Source organism: Rhinatrema bivittatum, chromosome 16 (genome assembly GCF_901001135.1).
Source record: "Rhinatrema bivittatum chromosome 16, aRhiBiv1.1, whole genome shotgun sequence".
Lineage (NCBI taxonomy): Eukaryota > Metazoa > Chordata > Amphibia > Gymnophiona > Rhinatrematidae > Rhinatrema > Rhinatrema bivittatum.
In genome coordinates this window covers 1340079-1358074 of record NC_042630.1, presented here as the reverse complement: position 1 = coordinate 1358074, position 17996 = coordinate 1340079, and the positions used below count along the sequence as shown (strand labels likewise).

At 49.3% G+C, this 17996-nt stretch overlaps 1 protein-coding gene across 2 annotated transcripts in view; it reads left to right on the top strand.

Annotated features, from left to right (window-relative positions):
* USP5 (ubiquitin specific peptidase 5) overlaps window positions 1–17996 on the top strand; it is a 43086-nt gene that overhangs the window by 8298 nt on the left and 16792 nt on the right. For both annotated transcript variants that reach the window (XM_029580375.1, XM_029580377.1), the window contains exons 3-11: window positions 312–372; window positions 450–583; window positions 666–811; window positions 3842–4026; window positions 4201–4295; window positions 4432–4625; window positions 11869–11940; window positions 16533–16620; window positions 16704–16829. In XM_029580375.1, the coding sequence (XP_029436235.1) occupies window positions 312–372; window positions 450–583; window positions 666–811; window positions 3842–4026; window positions 4201–4295; window positions 4432–4625; window positions 11869–11940; window positions 16533–16620; window positions 16704–16829 (1101 nt within the window). The remainder of the gene's footprint in view (window positions 1–311; window positions 373–449; window positions 584–665; window positions 812–3841; window positions 4027–4200; window positions 4296–4431; window positions 4626–11868; window positions 11941–16532; window positions 16621–16703; window positions 16830–17996) is intronic.

Here is a 17996-nt window from a genome sequence, read left to right as displayed (position 1 = left end):
CTCAGTACTGGAATAGCAGGAGGTGCTGCAGGGCAGGAGTGAGGTGCATTGGCAGAGCTGTGTGTGAGGGTCTCAGTACTGGAATAGCAGGGGGTGCTGCAGGGCAAGAGTGAGGTGCATTGGCAGAGCTGTGTGTGAGGGTCTCAGTACTGGAATAGCAGGGGGTGCTGCAGGGCAGGAGTGAGGTGCACTGGCAGAGCTGTGTGTGAGGGTCTCAGTACTGGAATAGCAGGGGGTGCTGCAGGGCAGGAATGAGGTGCAAAGGGTTCTAGCTACTGCTGATCCCCCTCTCTCCCCAATTCTTTGAGCAGGTGGAGGACAGTTCAGGTACTGGAGACCCCCCAAGAAAGAAGCCTACACGCCTTGCTATTGGTAAGGGCTGCTGGGGATATGTGCGGAGCAGGTCTCCATTTCCCTTCCAACACCTTATCTCTTGTTTTCCATTGCAGGGGTGGAGGGCGGCTTTGATCTCACGGAGGAGAAGTTGGAGTATGATGAGGAGGTAAAGCTGGTGATACTCCCAGAGCACTTGGAGATTCCCCGGGATGGCTTACCTGGGCTGCCAGATGTGGTGCGGGATCGGGTATGTAGTCGGAGAACGTGGTGTGGCGCTCTGCCTGCCTGTCTGTCTGTCTGCTTCCCTCATCGTGGCTCTCTGTCTGTAGGTGGCCTGTGCCATTGCTGCGATCCTGGCTGCGGACTCTGCCTCTCGAAAACAGGAGGTGCAGGCCTGGGACGGGGAAGTGCGGCAGGTGTCCAAGCACGCTTTTTCCCTGAAACAGCTGGAGCCTGCTGCCCGCATCCCACCTTGGTGAGTCTGGGCACATCTTATTTATTTATTTAAAGCTTTTCTATACCGGCATTCATGATGCAATCATATCATGCCCGTTTACAGATAACAGGGGGGTGCAATAGCTTTGTTATTTTTAACCAGTGCAGAGGAAGTAAAAAGTTACAATATAACAAGGTTGTTGAAACTGGGGGAGGAAGAGGACAGGAATAGACAAGAATAAATATAAATCTTTACAGAGATAGATTATTTACATTGTGCAGTAAGGTCTCTCAATGGATAATGGACTCTGGAGTGCTTGATTGCTGTAGGATCTCTCCTTGGATATTAGTTTCGGGAAAGGCTTGTTTAAATAGCCAAGTCTTAAGCCTTTTTCTGAATGTTAATAGGCAAGGTTCAAGTCTGAGATCGGGTGGTAAGGTATTCCAAAGAGCGGGTCCCGCTGTAGAGAAGACCCGGTCTCTGAGTGTAATATGGTGAGTAGATTTAATTGGGGGAACAGTCAGTGATCCTTTGTAGGCTTCTCTGATGGGTCTGGATGATGTGTGTAGTCTGAGGGGGATTTGGAGGTTGAGAGGGGCTAGGGCGTGGATGGATTTATGGATGATGGTGAAGGACTTGTGTAGGATTCTGAAGTGTATTGGCAGTCAGCGTAGATTTATTAGAATGGGAGAGATGTGGTCTCTTCTTCTGGAATTAGATAGGATTCTGGCTGCCGTGTTCTGGAGCATCTGAAGTGGTTTAATGGAAGAGGACGGGAGGCCCAGTAAGATAGAGTTGCAATAATCTATCTTGGAGAATATAACGGATTGTAGGACTGTTCTGAAGTCCTGAAAGTGTAGGAGTGGTTTCATTCTTTTGATTACCTGCAGCTTGTAGAAGCAGTTTTTGGTTGTGTTGTTGATAAATGTTTTTAGATTCAAGTGTTTGTCCATTACTACCCCTAGGTCTCTTACTTGTGTAGCAATGGTGTTCATTGGAACAGTTTGTGGGGAGTTGCTGTTTTCGGGTGTGATGAGGAGGAGTTCCATTTTGGCCGAATTTAGAATCAGATTTAGGTTTGCGAGGAGTCTGTTGATCTCTTGGAGGCAGTTGATCTCTTGGAGGCAGTATTCCCAGTGTTTAAGAGTTTTTGTGATAGATTCTTTGATGGGTATCAGAATTTGAACGTCGTCAGCGTATAAGAAATGTTTTAGTTGTAGGTTAGATAACAGTTGGCATAGGGGGGGAAGGTATATGTTGAATAGTGTTGGGGATAGTGAGGAGCCTTGAGGGACTCCTTGTGAGGAATTGTAGCGGGGGGATTCATTATTATTGATTTTAACTTTGTAACCTCTGTTACTAAAGAAAGTTTTGAACCATGTGTGAGCCGAGCCTGTTATTCCGATGTCAGAGAGACGGTTGAGGAGGGTGGCATGGTTGACAGTATTGAAAGCTGCCGACAGGTCCAGTAGAATTAGAAGGAAAGATTGTCCTTTGTCCAATCCCATGATGAGGTGTTCTGTAAGCGATAGGAGTAGGGTTTCAGTGCTTAAAGCCTTGCGAAACCCGTATTGTGTGGGGTGAAGTATTTCGTGATCTTCGAGGTAGTTAGAGAGTTGTGAGTTGACCAGTTTTTTCCAAAATCTTTGCTACAAAAGGCAGGTTGGAGATTGGGTGGAAGTTGTTTGGATTCTTGGGGTCCAAGTCTGGCTTCTTTAGTAGTGGTTTCAGAGAGGCAGTTTTTAGGGCGTCAGGGAAGATTCCCTGTGTTAAGGAACAGTTTACAATGTCCGCTAGTGGTTTGGAGATAGTTTCTGGTATTAGCAGAAGTAGTTTTGATGGTATTAAGTCGAAGGGATGGGAGGACGGTTTCATTTTCTTTAACAGGGATTGGATCTCTAAGGCGGTGGTTGGTTCGAACGCATCCAGAGAGATTCTTTTGTTGAGTAGTTGGTAGGAGCTAGTCAGAGGGGTGGGACTGGGTGGCAAGAGGGTTAAGAGATTGGTGATTTTACTTTGGAAGAATAGGGCTAGTTCGTCGGCTTTAGATTGTGCTTGATCATAGGGGATAGACTGTGTGTTAGGTTGTGTTAGTTCTGAAACGTAGGAGAAGAGGGCCCTTGCGTCAAAGGTAAGGTCGTGAATCTTGTGAGCGTGGAAATCTCTTTTTGCCTTTAGGGTAAAGTTCCTGTAGTGGTGGAGGGCAGATTTGTAGGTGGAGAGTGTGCTGGGGCAAGGGGTTTTGCGCCATAAGTTTTCCTTTCTTCTGAGGATTTGTTTGAGTTTCCGTAAGTCACTGGTGAACCATGGTTGTCTCTTTGGGGAGTTTGGGTTGAGTGTTTTAGTTGAAAGAGGACATAATTTATTTGCTATTTCCTCTGTGATTTTGCTCCAGGATGATAAGGCTGAGTTGGGATCTGAAAGGTTTAAGTGTGTAAGTTCTTTAGCCAGGTGGAAGCTAAGGTCATCAGAAGAGCAAGCTCTTCTGTAGGTGAATGGGGATTGTGGGGGGTGAAGATTACGGGTTTCTGTTATTGAAAAAGTAGCAGTGATTAGTGAGTGATCCGACCAGGGGACTGAAGAGCAGATCGGAGTTGATGAGTGCGTGATGCCGGAGTTCGTGAAAATGAGGTCCAGAGTGTGTCCTGCTTTGTGGGTGGGCTTGTTTATAATCTGTTGGAAGCCCATGGCTGTAAGAGTAGAGAGTAAGGCTTCGCAGTTGGTTGTGAGAGTGGTGTTGTTGACATGCAGGTTAAAATTTCCTAGGATCAAGGCGGGGGAGTCCAGGTTAATGTGTTTTGCAATTAATTCTATTATGGGGGAGGCGTCCGAGTCGAGGAGTCCTGGAGGGGCGTAAACTAAGAGGATTTGGAGTTGGGTTGTTTTGAAGAGGCCTATCTCCAGCTTAGAATCCGATTTTACTGGGAGTTGGGAGACTCTCAGTTCTTTTTTGGTCACTAGAAGTAGGCCCCCTCCTCTTTTCTTGTCTGCTCTGACATTCCTCCCCTCCTCCGATCCTTGCCATCATCCTTCTTTCTGCTTTTTCGTTACCTCGCTGGTGCCTGGCAGTGGCTGGAAGTGTTCCAGGTGTGATCTGAAGGAGAACCTCTGGCTGAACCTCACAGATGGGGCTATCCTGTGTGGCCGGCGCTATTTCGATGGCAGTGGTGGGAACAATCACGCTGTGGAACATTACAAGGAAACGGGTTACCCCCTAGCTGTGAAGCTCGGTACAATCACTCCTGATGGCGCAGGTAAGAGCAGTGTTTGGAACAGGGTATCAGCCTGCTTACCTCAGTCTGGAGTTTGGTATTGTGAGATGTAGAGTCCTTCAGTTTATTGATTTTAATGTGCTGTCTTTTAAAACCAGATCAGTGGTTTACAACACATGAAAACACGAGCTGTTGTGTGATCTCTCTGTATTCTAGATGTGTACTCCTACGATGAGGATGACATGGTTCTGGATCCTAAGCTGGCTGAGCATCTCTCCCACTTTGCTATAGACATGATGAAAATGCAAAAGGTGAGCAGCACAGCTTACCCTGATCTTTGACTTGGCACCAACCACCTACAATCCCACCTGTTTTCTCCTCTGAGCATTGATGCTCCTGTAGTCGGGGCCCTTGGCTCAGGATGATTTTCCTGCTCTCTCTTTACAGACAGACAAGACGATGACGGAGCTGGAGATTGACATGAACCAGCGAATTGGGGAGTGGGAATTGATCCAGGAATCTGCAGTGCAGCTGAAGCCTCTTTTTGGCCCGGGATATACTGGCATGTGCAACCTTGGCAACAGCTGTTACCTCAACTCTGTTATGCAGATCCTCTTCAGTATTCCAGACTTCCAGAAAAAGTGAGAGCTCCCTGGCTGCTGAGCCTCTCTGCACTGACACAGCCACTCGTTCATGGTCTCTATATCCCAACTGCTAATGCTCCTTGCTCGCCTATCCCATGGCTATTGATTACTGTCTTTATCTCGCATTCCATGCCTCAACAATTTGCTGATCAGATATGTCATGCATGGATGCTTCCGTCACTAAAGCCCTTGGTCGTCTCGCACACACACACACACACACACCCCTAATTTCCCTTCCCAGGAGAGGAAAATTCACAATGTCTACAAATTGGTGTAATTGCAATTAGGGGTTGGGATTAGGAAGGGTGAGTGGGAGACTGTTTTTGGTGATGATTATATTTTGTATATGTAGTATTTTATTTGTTAGAATTGTAATTCCCCAAGGACAAGCAGATGGAGCTCCGATGCAGAAAACGTATGTCAGAGTTTCTAGAACTTTGACTAGGTATACTGAGCATGTCCAGCATGCCCTATACCATGTGCATCCACACAGGGTCCTTCTACAGGCTCTCTTTCCACAGAGCTGTAAGCCTCACTTTGAGTGTGAGCTCACTTTGGCTGTTTTTGGCCTTGTGGCCTTTTTTATCGTGTTTTTCGCAATTTTTTTCCATGCTATTCCATCGCTGGGTCCCTCTTGGTGCCATTCCCATAGTGCTCCTAATCAGGGTTTTCGGCGATGCGGTCAATTTCCCTGTGGCAGCGGTGCATCAGTATTTGCTGGCCATCGATGCCCCACCACCATAGTTTGCGCTTGGTTTCCCTTTTGTGTCGTCCAACATGGCCACATACGGTTTTTGGCAGTGAACCCCGGTCCTCAAGGACCATGTCCATCACAGATCTGCATGAGATATGTACCCCTACCTGGGGGCATTGCATGACGTCCATAGTTACCACTTATGTGCCCAGATGACCCCAAAGGGACATCTACTTCAACTCAACAAGATGGATCAGCTCTTTGGGTTGAAGAAGTCCGAGCCATCAGCATCGAATGACCAAGGAGCCGTACCAATGGACATAGAGCCATGGACATCGGCAGGACTGTTGCTTCCATTGATGCCGTTGGCAGATAGGGGTGCCGGAGATCGACCACCATTGATCCCCTCTAGGCTGAGTATGTCGGGTTCCTCGTCATATACCTCAGCACCAGGGAAAGACCGGGCTGAGCATTGAGGAAAACTGGAAGAAGCATCAGCACCAGTCCCTGTCGGTGCACAGGGATGCACGGACTTCTGCCGCGATGCCCCAGAAGCAATCCTGCAATGAGTACCACCAGTCCTCCATCAGTGCCGGGGGTCTGCGACTGTCTCCACTGGTCCTGTTGCCAATCCACCTCGAGGGTCCAAAGAAGATGTGGCCATCTCTCCTCCTTCTCAGTTGGTGTTGGCATTGGCGATGTTCGAGGAGGTGCTGGAACATTGAGTCCAGCTGGCGGTAGACTGGGCGCTGCAAGTCTTTGGACCCGATGCTGCCCGACCTAATACAGCTTCTGGAAAACTCATCATGCTCATCTGTGCGTTACCAATCCTGTTGGCATCTGTTCCCGGGACAGCTTCGATGCCCAGTGGGGCACAGAGGTCTCCCCCTACCAATACAGTAGTCATTGCTGGTTTCTGCGAAGAGGAAGCTCCACTGAGGCCCTATGACCCCTGGTGGGATGATGCTCAGAGTCTGGTTCTGAGGGTCTCTCATCAGACCCTTCTCCTCCAAAGGAGTAAAGGAACTTTCCGTCTGAGGACCTTTGCAGGGTTTGTGAGGGTGATGGCGGAAGCCATCCCATTTCAGTTATTAACGGAGGAGGATGCCAGGCATAAAATGCTTGAGAGCCCTCAGTTCGTGGAGCCTCCTAAGGAGATCATGGCGGTCTCGGTGCATGAGATCCTTGAACTGCTGCTGAGGATATGGAAACAGTGCCTCCTATTAATAAGAAGGCAGACAGGGTCTGTCTCGTCCAGAAGGTTGCTGGATTCAATAAGCGTCAGCTGCCCCACCAGTCAGTGGTGGTTGAATCTGCCCTCAAGAGGACCAAGCACTCTCGGACCCATACCTAGGCGCCCCCTCTCCCGGGGAAGGACCATAGAGCGATGGACGCTCTTGGGAGGAAGGTGTTTTAAGGCGCCATGCTCATTGCTTGCACCGCTGCCTACCAGCTCTACACGGTTCTCACGGGACAATGTGGAAGCAGGTGCAGGAGATGGCCAAGCAGTTGCCTCAACAGCAGCAGAACACCTTCATTGTTGATGCATAAGGGTCTGAAGTGTGGAAGACACAAGGTCCGAACAACTTATGATGTTTTCAAAATAAGAACATAAATTGCCATGCTGGGTCAGACCGAGGGTCCATCAAGCCCAGCATCCTGTTTCCAACAGAGGCAAGAACCTGGCAATTACCCAAACACTAAGGAGAACCCATGCTACTGATGCAATTAATAGCAGTGGCTATTCCCTAAGTATAATTGATTAATAGCCATTAATGGACTTCTCCTCCAAGAACTTATCCAAACCTTTTTTGAATTCAACTACACTAACTGCACTAACCACATCACACTAACTGCACTAACCACATTAACCACATGGCATTGAGAGTCTCTGCAGCGGGAGTCAACACCCTCAGAATGGCATGGCTGCGGGCCTCTGATCTCCGACCAGAGGTACAGGAACGACTCAATGTGCTGTGTACTGGAGAGAATCTCTTCGGAGATAGGCTACAGCATCCCTCACCCTTTCGAGGCCACCAGGAGACCCTCCAACAACTCTCTACCAGTACACCAGACCTGTCCTCATCCAGAAGGTCGTCGAGGTTTGCCAGAGGAAGTACTATCCTCCGCCTCCTCACTTCCATCAATACCATCAATACCGTCCCAAGCCTTCGCCGGTGCCTCTGTCAACTCCAGGGATGGCAGTTTTGACTGGGTCGTAGGGAGCGTAGGCCAGTCGCCAGTACAAGGGACAGTGGACCCTCTGGGGGCAGGTTGCAGTTCTTGCGAACCAGTGGCCCAGTATAATCTCGGTCCAGTAGGTTCTTTCCATCATCCACCAAGGGTACTAATTGAATCTATTGGGTGTTCCGGTTTGGGGGCCAGTAGCACATCAACAGGTAGTACTAGTGGAGTTCTCCCTCTTAACGGCCAGGGCGGTCGAGCCCATACCACCAGGGCAAAGAGGGTGGAGATTCTACTCCAGGTACTTCCCCATTCCAAAGAGAACAGGAGGACTCTGTCTCCTCCTAGACATAAGGGCCTTGAACAAGTTTCTAAATAAAGAGAAGTTCAAGATGGTTTCCCTGGGCACCTTGATCCCCTTTTACAAAGAGGGCACTAACTATGTTCCTTCGATCTAAAGGACCATATACTCATATCGAGATCTTACCAGATCACAGGAAGTATCTCCAATTCGTGGTGGAAAACCACTACTTCAAGTATCGGGTGTTGCCATTCAGGCTAGCGTCAGCTCCACGAGTCTTCACAAAGTGCCTGGACGTTGGCTGGAAATGCATGTTTTCCCTTATCTGGATGATTAACTGGTCAAGAGCACATCTCAGGCAGGGGCCGCCAGATCCATGCGCTTGACCATCCGGCTGTTGGAGTCACTAGGATTCATTCTCAGCTACCCACAGTCCCATCTCAGCCCGTCAATTCAATTGGACTTTGTAGGAGCCCTGCTAGACACGGCCCAGGCCTTTCTGCCGTGTTAAAGGGCTGTCACCTTGCCGACCATTGTGGCAGAAATTCAACAGAGCCAGCAGGTGTTAGCATGGCACATGTTGGGCCTTATGGCTGCAATTGTCCATGTCATTCCCTTGGCATGTCTACAAATGCACAGATCCCAATAGGCCCTGAGGTCATAGTGGTGCCAGGCCACTCAGAGCCTTCAGGATTGCATCCCAATCACCCCGTCTCTCCAAGACTCATTGTCCTGATGGGAAGGTACTTTCAAATCTGGAACGGGGGATCTAATTTGAAGCCCCTACCCAAATTGGGGAGCTCATGCTCAGCATCCAGGGGCTCAGCATCCAGGGTCTCTGGTCTGCTCAGGAACGCTCTTGTCAAATCAACTTCATGGAGCTTTGGGCCATCAGGTATTTGCTATGGGCTTTAAGAGATCGTCTGTCCAAAAACGTTATCCTGATCCAAACCGACAACCAGTTAGCCATATCCGTATGTTGTCAAGCAAGAAGGCACAGGATTTGTACCTCCTGTGTCGAGAAGCATTTAGATTTAGAACATGCCATACTGGGTCAGACCAAGGGTCCATCAAGCCCAGCATCCTGTTTCCAACAGTGGCCAATCCAGTCCATATGAACCTGGCAAGTACCCCAAAACTAAGTCTATTCCATGTTACTGTTGCTAGTAATAGCGGTGGTTATTATCTAAGTCAACTTAATTAATAGCAGGTAATGGACTTCTCCTCCAAGAACTTATCCAATCCTTTTTTAAACACAGTTATACTAACTGCACTAACCACATCCTCTGGCAACAAATTCCAGAGTTTAATTGTGCGTTGAGTGAAAAAGAATTTTTTCCAATTAGTTTTAAATGTGCCACATGCTAACTTCATGGAGTGCCCCCTAGTCTTTCTATTATCCGAAAGAGTAAATAACCGATTCACGTCTACCCATTCTAGACCTCTCATGATTTTAAACACCTCTATCATATCCCCCCTCAGCCGTCTCTTCTCCAAGCTGAAAAGTCCTAACCTCTTTAGTCTTTCCTAATAGGGGAGCTGTTCCATCCCCTTTATCATTTTGGTCGCCCTTTTCTGTTCCTTCTCCAATGCAACTATATCCTTTTTGAAATGCGGTGACCAGAATTGTCACAGTATTCAAGGTGCGGTCTCACCATGGAGCGATACAGAGGCATTATGACATTTTCCATTTTATTAACCATTCCCTTTCTAATAATTCCCAACATTCTGTTTGCTTTTTTGACTGCCGCAGCACACTGAACCGATGATTTCAATATGTTATCCACTATGACGCCTAGATCTTTCTTGGGTCTTAGCTCCTAATATGGAACCTAACGTTCCAGGTCTGGTCGTGGGCCCTGTCCCATGGGATGGTGCTCAGGGCCATGTACCTGGCCAGGACAGAGAATGTGGCAGCAGACAAGCTTGGGTCGAGCCTTCAGACACCATGTGTGGTCCCTGGTTCGAGGGTAGTGAATTGGATATTCTGGCTCTGGGGAACCCAAACGTAGATCTGTTCACATCCCCCTGGAACAAGAAGGCACCTTGGTTCTGCTCCCTGTACAGGTCAGACGGCATACCAGCCTTGGATGCCCTTGCCCGTCATTGGGGTAAGGGTCTTCTGTATGCATATCCTGATTTTCTTAGTGGCAAAGACTCTTCTTGAAGCTTCATGAGGACAGGGTGACATTGATTCTCATAGATCCTCGTTGGCCGAGACAGGTTTGGTTTCCACTCCTACAGGAGTTGTCCATCCGGAGACTGATCAGTCTGGGGACTTTCCCAGATCTCATCATGCAAGAGCAAGTCAGGTTGCAGCATTCCAACCTCCTGGCCTTGTTGCTCACAGCCTGGATGTTGAGAGGTTAATCCTATAGCCGCTTGATCTTTCTGAGGATGTCTCTGGTACTGCTGGCTTCTAGAAAGCCTTCCACTAGAAAGTCCTATGGACTGAAGTGGAGGAGATTTTCCATGTGGTGTGAGCGGAAGGCCATAGATCCGTTCTGCTCAATTACCTTCTACACCTGTCGGAAGCTGGTTTAACGACCAACTCCGTTAGAGATCATGTCAGTGCGATTGGCGCATACCACCAAGATGTAGATGGTACACCCTTCTCTGTTCAGCCTACAGTTGTACGTTTCATGTGGGGCCTGCTTCAATTGAAGCCTCCCCAAGGCCTCCCGCTGTGTTTTGGGACTTCAAATGATGTTAGCTCAGCTGATGAAAGCTCCTTTGGAGCCGCTGTGCACCTGTGACCTGAAGTACCTGACCTAGAAAGTCATATGTTTGGTGGTGGTCACCTAAGCACGCAGAGTCATCAGCGAGCTCCAGGCCTTAGTGACTTATCCACTTTAAACTAAATTTTATCATGACAGGATGGTCTTGCGTACGCACCCTAAGTTCCTGCGTAAGGTGGTGTCGGACTTCCATCTTAACCAGTCCATCGCCCTGCTGATATTCTTTTCCAAGCCCTATTCGCACCAAGGGGAACGAATACTGCACAGTTGGGACTAGAAGCGAACCTTAGCCTTCTACCTGGAGCAGATAGAAGCCCATTGACAGTTCACCCAACTCTTTGTTTCTTTTAATAGGAATAAGTTGGGTGTTGCTGTTGCCAGACAATGTTCAGTTGGCTAGCAAATTGCATCTCCTATGTTATGCCGAGGTGGGACTGCATCTTAGGGGTCGTATCAAGGCTCATTCTGTCCAAGCCATGGCAGTGTTGGTGTCCAACTTGCGAGCAGTTCCTGCGGAGGAGATCAGTAAAGCTGCGACATGGAGTTCTCTCCACACATTCACGTCTCCCCCCTCTGCTACCAACAGAACTGTTGTTGTGCCCGTTGGCACCTGGTAAGGTATCTGTTGGTCCCCTTTTGTGTTGGGGGAGCAGGCTGTGCTAGGGATTCACCCATGTGAGGACTATCATCCTGTTTGTCCTCTGAGAAAGAGAGTTGCTTACCTGTAACAGGTGCTCTCGGAGGACAGGGGGATGTTAGTCCTCATGAAACCTGCCCACCACACCGTGGAATTGGATTTCTTCATTTTTTATTTTATCGTAATTCTATATTTCGAGATTGAAGAGGGACCCCGCATGGCTACTTGGTATAGGGTAGACTGGGAATGCTCAGTTTGCCTAGTCAAAATTTCTAGAAACACATGTTTTCCGCATCAGGGCTCCATCTGATGATGTCAACCATGTGAGGACTAACATCTTGCTGTCCTCGGAGAACACCTGTGACAGGTAAGCAACTCTGCTCTTTCAGGGGAAGGCAGGTCAATAAGATAAAATAAACGAGTTGCTGCAACCTGGGGTTTCTCCCTGCTTGTGTAGAGGAAAGGAAGCCTAGAAAGAAGGGAAAAGAGGTGGGTGGGAAGGGGAGACAAAATAACACAAGTAGGCTAAACAAAGCAAAAAAGAAAGTAATTTCAAGGAAGAAATCTTCCTTGGCTCCTAAAAATAAGTTCCCCCTCTTGCTACACCCACAGATTTGTCAACCTTCCCTGTCCCATGGTTTGTTCTTGCCTTCTCCCAACACTCTGACGAGGTTTTGTCTCTGCAGGTATGTGGACAAGCTGGAAACTATCTTTGGGAAGGCCCCATCAGATCCCACACAGGACTTCAGTGTCCAGGTGTAAGTGTTACTGAGCAGCAAGTCTTAGTTCCCTGTATGTACCCAGATCATTCCAGACTCCTGGGTTTACCTCCCTGCCAGCAGATGGAGACAGAGAGTCTCACTGACACTACATAATCTGGTGTGCCACCTGCAGTCCCTCATTATTTCTCCATCTCCAGCAGATAGTAGAAGGTGCAAAACCTGCAGTCTGGAGAGAGAGAAAAAAAGATTAAAAGACAAGAAAATGTCTGGATCCTCCCAGGAGGTTGTGAGGTCCTGATGGGGCCATCTCTCCCCCCCCCCCTCCCCCAGATGAGCAGGGGGCTGGTGATCCTTCTGATAGCTCTGTCTGGAGGTCTGTGGGGTGAACATCTGGTGGTCCGGATCCTTCATCTCCCATGAGACAGCGGTAGAATCTGCTGGCAGTTCTGCACTGCAAGCCCAGTGGAACAGAGAAACATCCCTTTTATATGGTTTGTCCAGGGCTGAGTTACTAAAGCAGAGAGGCACTTGCATCGAGGAGGAGACCCTGGTTCTGGTAGAGGTCTTCTGTGCGCGTAAGGCCATGGGCTAGATTTGAGCTTGTACGTCTGCGACCTAAACTTGATCGCGCATTTGCGCGGGTAGTTGTGTGCTTATGACCATGGCCTATACGAGCACGTATTTGCGCTTCCCTGTACATACCCGGATCAGTCCAGACTCCCGCATTTATGCATCCCTGCCAGCAGATGGAGACAGAGAAAGTTTCACTAACACTGCTTCATATTCCCTGGTGCCACCTGCAGTTCCTCAGTATTTCTCTGTCTCCAGCATGGTTATGCATGCAGGAGGCCGCCTAGAACTGAAGGTCAGGAGAGCTAGGTGCTGGGGCTGACCATGTTTAAGCGCCTTACTATCTGTGAGGCTTGCTGTTTGATAGCAGTTCAGTCCTCACTCTCTCTCTCCGTTTGTGTCGGCGCTATTTAGATTCTCAAAGTGATTTGATTACTACAGCTTTTGCCCATGTTGGGACATCCCCTCAGCTTTTGGTGTCTCTGGAGAGGAGTGGAGTGGGAGGCGAGGCAATGGTCGGTTTTCCCTTGTTCCCTAGTGCAGAAGCTTCCCTGAGAGGTTGGAGAGCGCAAGGTTGAGCCTATGGACTCTTGTATAGATCCATCATCCTCTTCCTGGGAATGCTTCCAGGGCCTGCAGACTTTTCTGCAAGGGCTCCCGGCAAAGGTGAAGCAGCCTACTATGTAAGGATTGTGTGCTTTGGCCTCCCATTTGTCCGTCACGACGGGCAAATGCCTCGGAGAAGCCATCCCTGGTAATGGTCAAGGGGGTGTTGATCATGAGACATCGGAGGATTCCAATGGCAAATTGACTTTTTCTCCTCTAGAAGAGGGAGAAATTGCATATGATTGAGAGCCACTTTGGACTCTGCTCAGACTTTCTTTTTTCACAGAGATGTCTTGCTGAGTTTTGTTGGCTTAGATCCTGAACACGCTCGGCATGACCCAAGTCTGTTGGCTCAGCCCCTGAACACGTTCAGTGTGGCCGGAAGTCAATTTTAAGTTAAACATGCTGTTTCTTCCCCACCCCCCGTATCCAGTTTAAGAGATACTGGATTTAAAGAAGGTAAATGCGGCTCCCAAATTCCCAGTTTCCACATGGAAACTGAAATCCAACTCTGAGGTCCGTCATAGCGGCAGTACACAAGAGGAGAGAGTTCTTGGCATGTCTTGCCTTGACAGAAGCCATTAGGCCGGAGCACCAGACGGCTGCAAATACCTTCACCAAGGTAATGATGGTGGGGGCAGCCGCATTGTAAAAAGAGGATGTGACGACGTATCCATGTCTGGACGTCTGGCTTATTCGTGCGAAATCTGAGGACCTCTGTCGACAATTAGTACAAAAGGTACTGATGCGCTTGAAGTCTCTAGGAAGCGTGGTGAAACTAGCAATGAGCCATTTAGTCCTCTTTCAAACTCTGAATTATCTGGGAGCTTAATTCAAATGCTGGCGGAGAGAGTGTTTCTCACGGAGAGAGATTGCTGAAGTTGCAGAGTCAGATTAGGCTTCTGCCAGAGCTTTTGGTGCCAAGAGTCTGGGACTACTTAAAGGTCCTGGGTTTTATGGCATCAATATTGGGCTTTCACGCATATGTGGCCTTTGCAAGGGGCTCTTCTCGTCTGCTGGAATCCGTTATTGGAAGAGTTTCATCTTCCTTTTCCATTAGAGGGGGAAGCTTAAACACACCAGTCTCGAGCATGGAGTGGACTTGAAGGTTCTGAATTGGGTGATAGTCCCCACCGATGCAAGCCTCTCCAGATGGAGGGCGGTGTGGCAAGATCAGTTGGCGCAGGGCCAGTGGTTGAAACAGGAGGCTCCATGGTCTATCAGTCGGTTAGAGACGAGAGCAGTGGTTACGCGGCCATCCAGTATGGATCCTGTCAGACAATGTCAGGCAGTGGCTCGAAAGGCCCAGGAGTCTCTGGGCAGAACAGCACTTGGAGTGGCTGCTAGCATCTCACATCACCGGAGTGAACAACATTCAGGCAGATTTTCTCAATCGGAGGAAGCTAGACCCTGGGGAGCGGGAGGTGTAGGAGGCAGCGATGTCTCATTCACAAAAGATGGGGTTATCCTGACCAAAGAGAATACCAAGGTGTCACCGGTTTTACAGAACACAGTACAGAAGGAATAGGAGCTCCGGTGCTGCCGTGGATTCAAGGGATTCTTCTTTTTCTCTCCGTGGCCTCTGATGGACAAGGGATTATAGCAGATAGAGAAACATCCAGGCAATGTGATCCTATAGCTCCAGAGTGACCACATTGACCATGCTTCCCAGATCTGATCAAAATGGCCATAGACAGGCCCTTGAGATTCGGACATTGGTAGACTTTTCCATCAAGCCTCAATATTTTTGGGTCAGGCGGCCCACTTCTGTCTCGCAGCTTCGCTTCTGAGAGGAGACTGAGATGGAGGGGATATTCCGAAATGATTATTTCCACCTTATTGCAGGTTAGACAAGCTTCTGCATCCTTGACATACGTGCGAATTTGGAGGATCTTGAAGTCCTGGTCTGCTGTTGACAGAGTCCCATATTTTGGATTTCCACAGAGAGGTTCTGGTCAAGGGACTGTCTTTTAACTCTCTGAGAGTCCAGGTAGTGACTCCAGGGTTGTCTCCAGGATAAGGTGCAAGGGTATCCTCTGTCCGCACATCGGGATGTTTTATGGTTCCTTCAGGAAGCTAAGAACTTGTGTTCTGAGGTGTGGAACATTTTGTCCATCTCGGAATCTGAATCTAGTTCTTAGAGAATTGTGTGAGGCTTGATTTGAACCACTAAAGAGAGCTACAGTTAAGGACTTGAATCTTCAAGCAGTTTTCTTGTTGGCTATTTGTTCAGCCAGGAGAATCTTGGAGCTTCAGGTGCTGTCATGTCGCAAGACCCTCAAATCAGCCATCTGTAGGAAGCTATCTTTTTGATTGGTGCTTTGTTTTCTGCCTGAAGTAGTCTCTGCGTTCCATCTTAGACAGTGGAGCTTCCAGCTATTCCGGATTTGGATTCCCCCATACCTCATGCGGGAGAGCTTAGGCTCTTAGATGGGAGGCATGCATTATTGAGGTATCTAAAGGTCACTTACGATTGCCATAGATTGGATCACTTCTTACTGTGGGTGGTCCAAAGCAGGGAGATAAGTCGTCTAAGGCTACAATTGTGCGGTGGCTGAAGGAAGTGACCGTGACGACTTGCATTTCTAAGGGGTGCCTGCTGCCAGAGGGTTTAGGGGAGCACTCGACTTGTTCTCGGGCGATTTCCTGGGCTGAGTCAGCAGATGTCTCTACATGAAATTTGCTAGGCGGCTACTGGGAAGTCATTGCACACCTTTACTACCCTTAATGGAAACGTGGGGGTAACCTGCACGGAGCAGCAGTTACTACCTTGGGAAGCTTGCTGGGCAGACTAGATAGGTCATTTTGGTCTTTGTCTGCCGTCATTACTATGTAACTTTGTTATCGTTTGGATGTGGGGGAGCTGTTTTCTGTGTGCTTTGGTGAGAATGTTTTATGAGCTGAACTCTCCATGTCCCACCTGAGTTAAGGGGAGCTTAAGTACATCCCAGGAGTCTGGACTGATCCGGGTACGCACAGGGAAAGGAAAATTGGTTCTTACCTGCTAATTTTCGTTCCTGTAGTACCACAGTCCTACCCTTTTACTGGAGGAGAGAGTTCGCCACTTGTACTGTTGCTCTGTATATAGTGTGGAGTTGTTGGAGATTTTCAATGCTGATCGCTTATGTTACATTTGGGAAACAAGGTTTCCATTGTCTTTTTGGGCAGCTCCAATGAGCCTTTTTCTGGCTCATTGGAGAGGAGAGAGTTTGCTTACAAATCAATGTTGCTGTCATCTTGGCTTGGGTACAGCTCAGTACTGAGGGACAGCAGATGGCCCCTCATATTACGTGTCAGTGGAACTATCTCTGTCTCCATCTGCTGGTGGGGAGGCAAAATCCAGGAGTCTGGACTGATCTGTGGTTCTGCAAGAACAAAACTTAAGAGCCAGTTTTCCTCTTCCAATCCTCTTTTATTGAGTAACCTTGTCCCTGCTGAATCTGTCCCACCAGGGCCAAGCTGGGCAGTGGGCTCCTGTCGGGGGAGTACTCAAAGCCTGCCCCAGTCTCCAGCAACGGGGACCAGAGCCTGGAGCCGAAGGTAAGGTGGCCACCGCCTCCCCACTGCTGCCACCATTTGTGACCGCAGCCTGCTCAGGCAGTTTCTACTCTCTTTCCTCCCAGGGGCAGCAGGACGGCATTGCTCCTCGCATGTTCAAAGCGCTGATTGGCAAGGGCCACTCTGAATTCTCTACCAACCGCCAGCAGGATGCTCAGGAGTTTTTCCTGCACTTCATCAACATGGTGGAGGTGAGATCTGGGAGGGTCTATTTATTTAGGGGCGGATTTTCATACTCCGCGAATAGGCCTACTTTTGTTTGCGCTCCAGGCGCAAACAAAAGTACGCTGGATTTTAGCAGATACGCGCGGAGCCGCGCGTATCTGCTAAAAACCTGGATCGGCGCGCGCAAGGCTATCGATTTTGTATAGCCGGCGCGCGCCGAGCCGCACAGCCTACCCCCGTTCCCTCCGAGGCCGCTCCGAAATCGGAGCGGCCTCGGAGGGAATTCCCTAACGCCCTCCCCTCACCTTCCCGTCCCTTCCCCTACCTAACCCACCCACCCGGCCCTGTCTAAGCCCCCCCCTTACCTTTGTCGGGGAATTTACGCCTCCCAAAGGGAGGCGTAAATCCCCGCGCGCGCGCGGGCCTCTTGCGAGCCGGGCCGCGACCTGGGGGCGGGTACGGAGGGCGCGGCCTCGCCCCCGGGCCGTAGCCACGCCCTCGTACCCGCCCCCAAAACTCTGCCGACACGCCGCGAGGACCGGGACCGCCCCCGACACGCCCCCCTCGGAGAACCCCGGGACTTACGCGAGTCCCGGGGCTCTGCGCGCGGGTGAGCCTATGTAAAATAGGCTCACCCGCGCGCAGGGCCCTGCTCGCCTAAATCCGCCCGGATTTGGGCGGATTTAGGCGAGCAGGGCTCTGAAAATCCACCCTTAGTTAGAAATGTTTATATATCGACATACGCTCGGAGTATCACATCGGTTTGCATATAACAGTAAACTTAGCATACATCGAGTGACGAGAGCTGAAATTACAGTATTTACAAAGGAGTTATACAAGGAACGAGTTGTAGGGGGTAGGGAGATGAGGCTAAGGGGGGTGGGGGGGGGGGGGTGAGAGCTAGAGAGGGGTTCAGGGAGGTATTTAGCCAGTGTCAGTATCTGCCAGGTCTTAAGTTTCTGTTTGAATTTCTTTGGGCAGAATTCCTGGCGTAGGATAACTGGCATAGGGGCGGGACCAGCTATGGAAAGCGATGGAGCTTTTGTTGATGCAAGGTTGTAGAGTTTGGGCGAGGATGTGCTTAGGTGGCTAAGTATTGATTTCTGGTCGGTCTTGTGGAAGTGTAGAAAGTTAATGATTCTTTGAACCAGTTCATGTCGGGGTTGTGGAGGGCTTTGTGGATGATGGAGAGA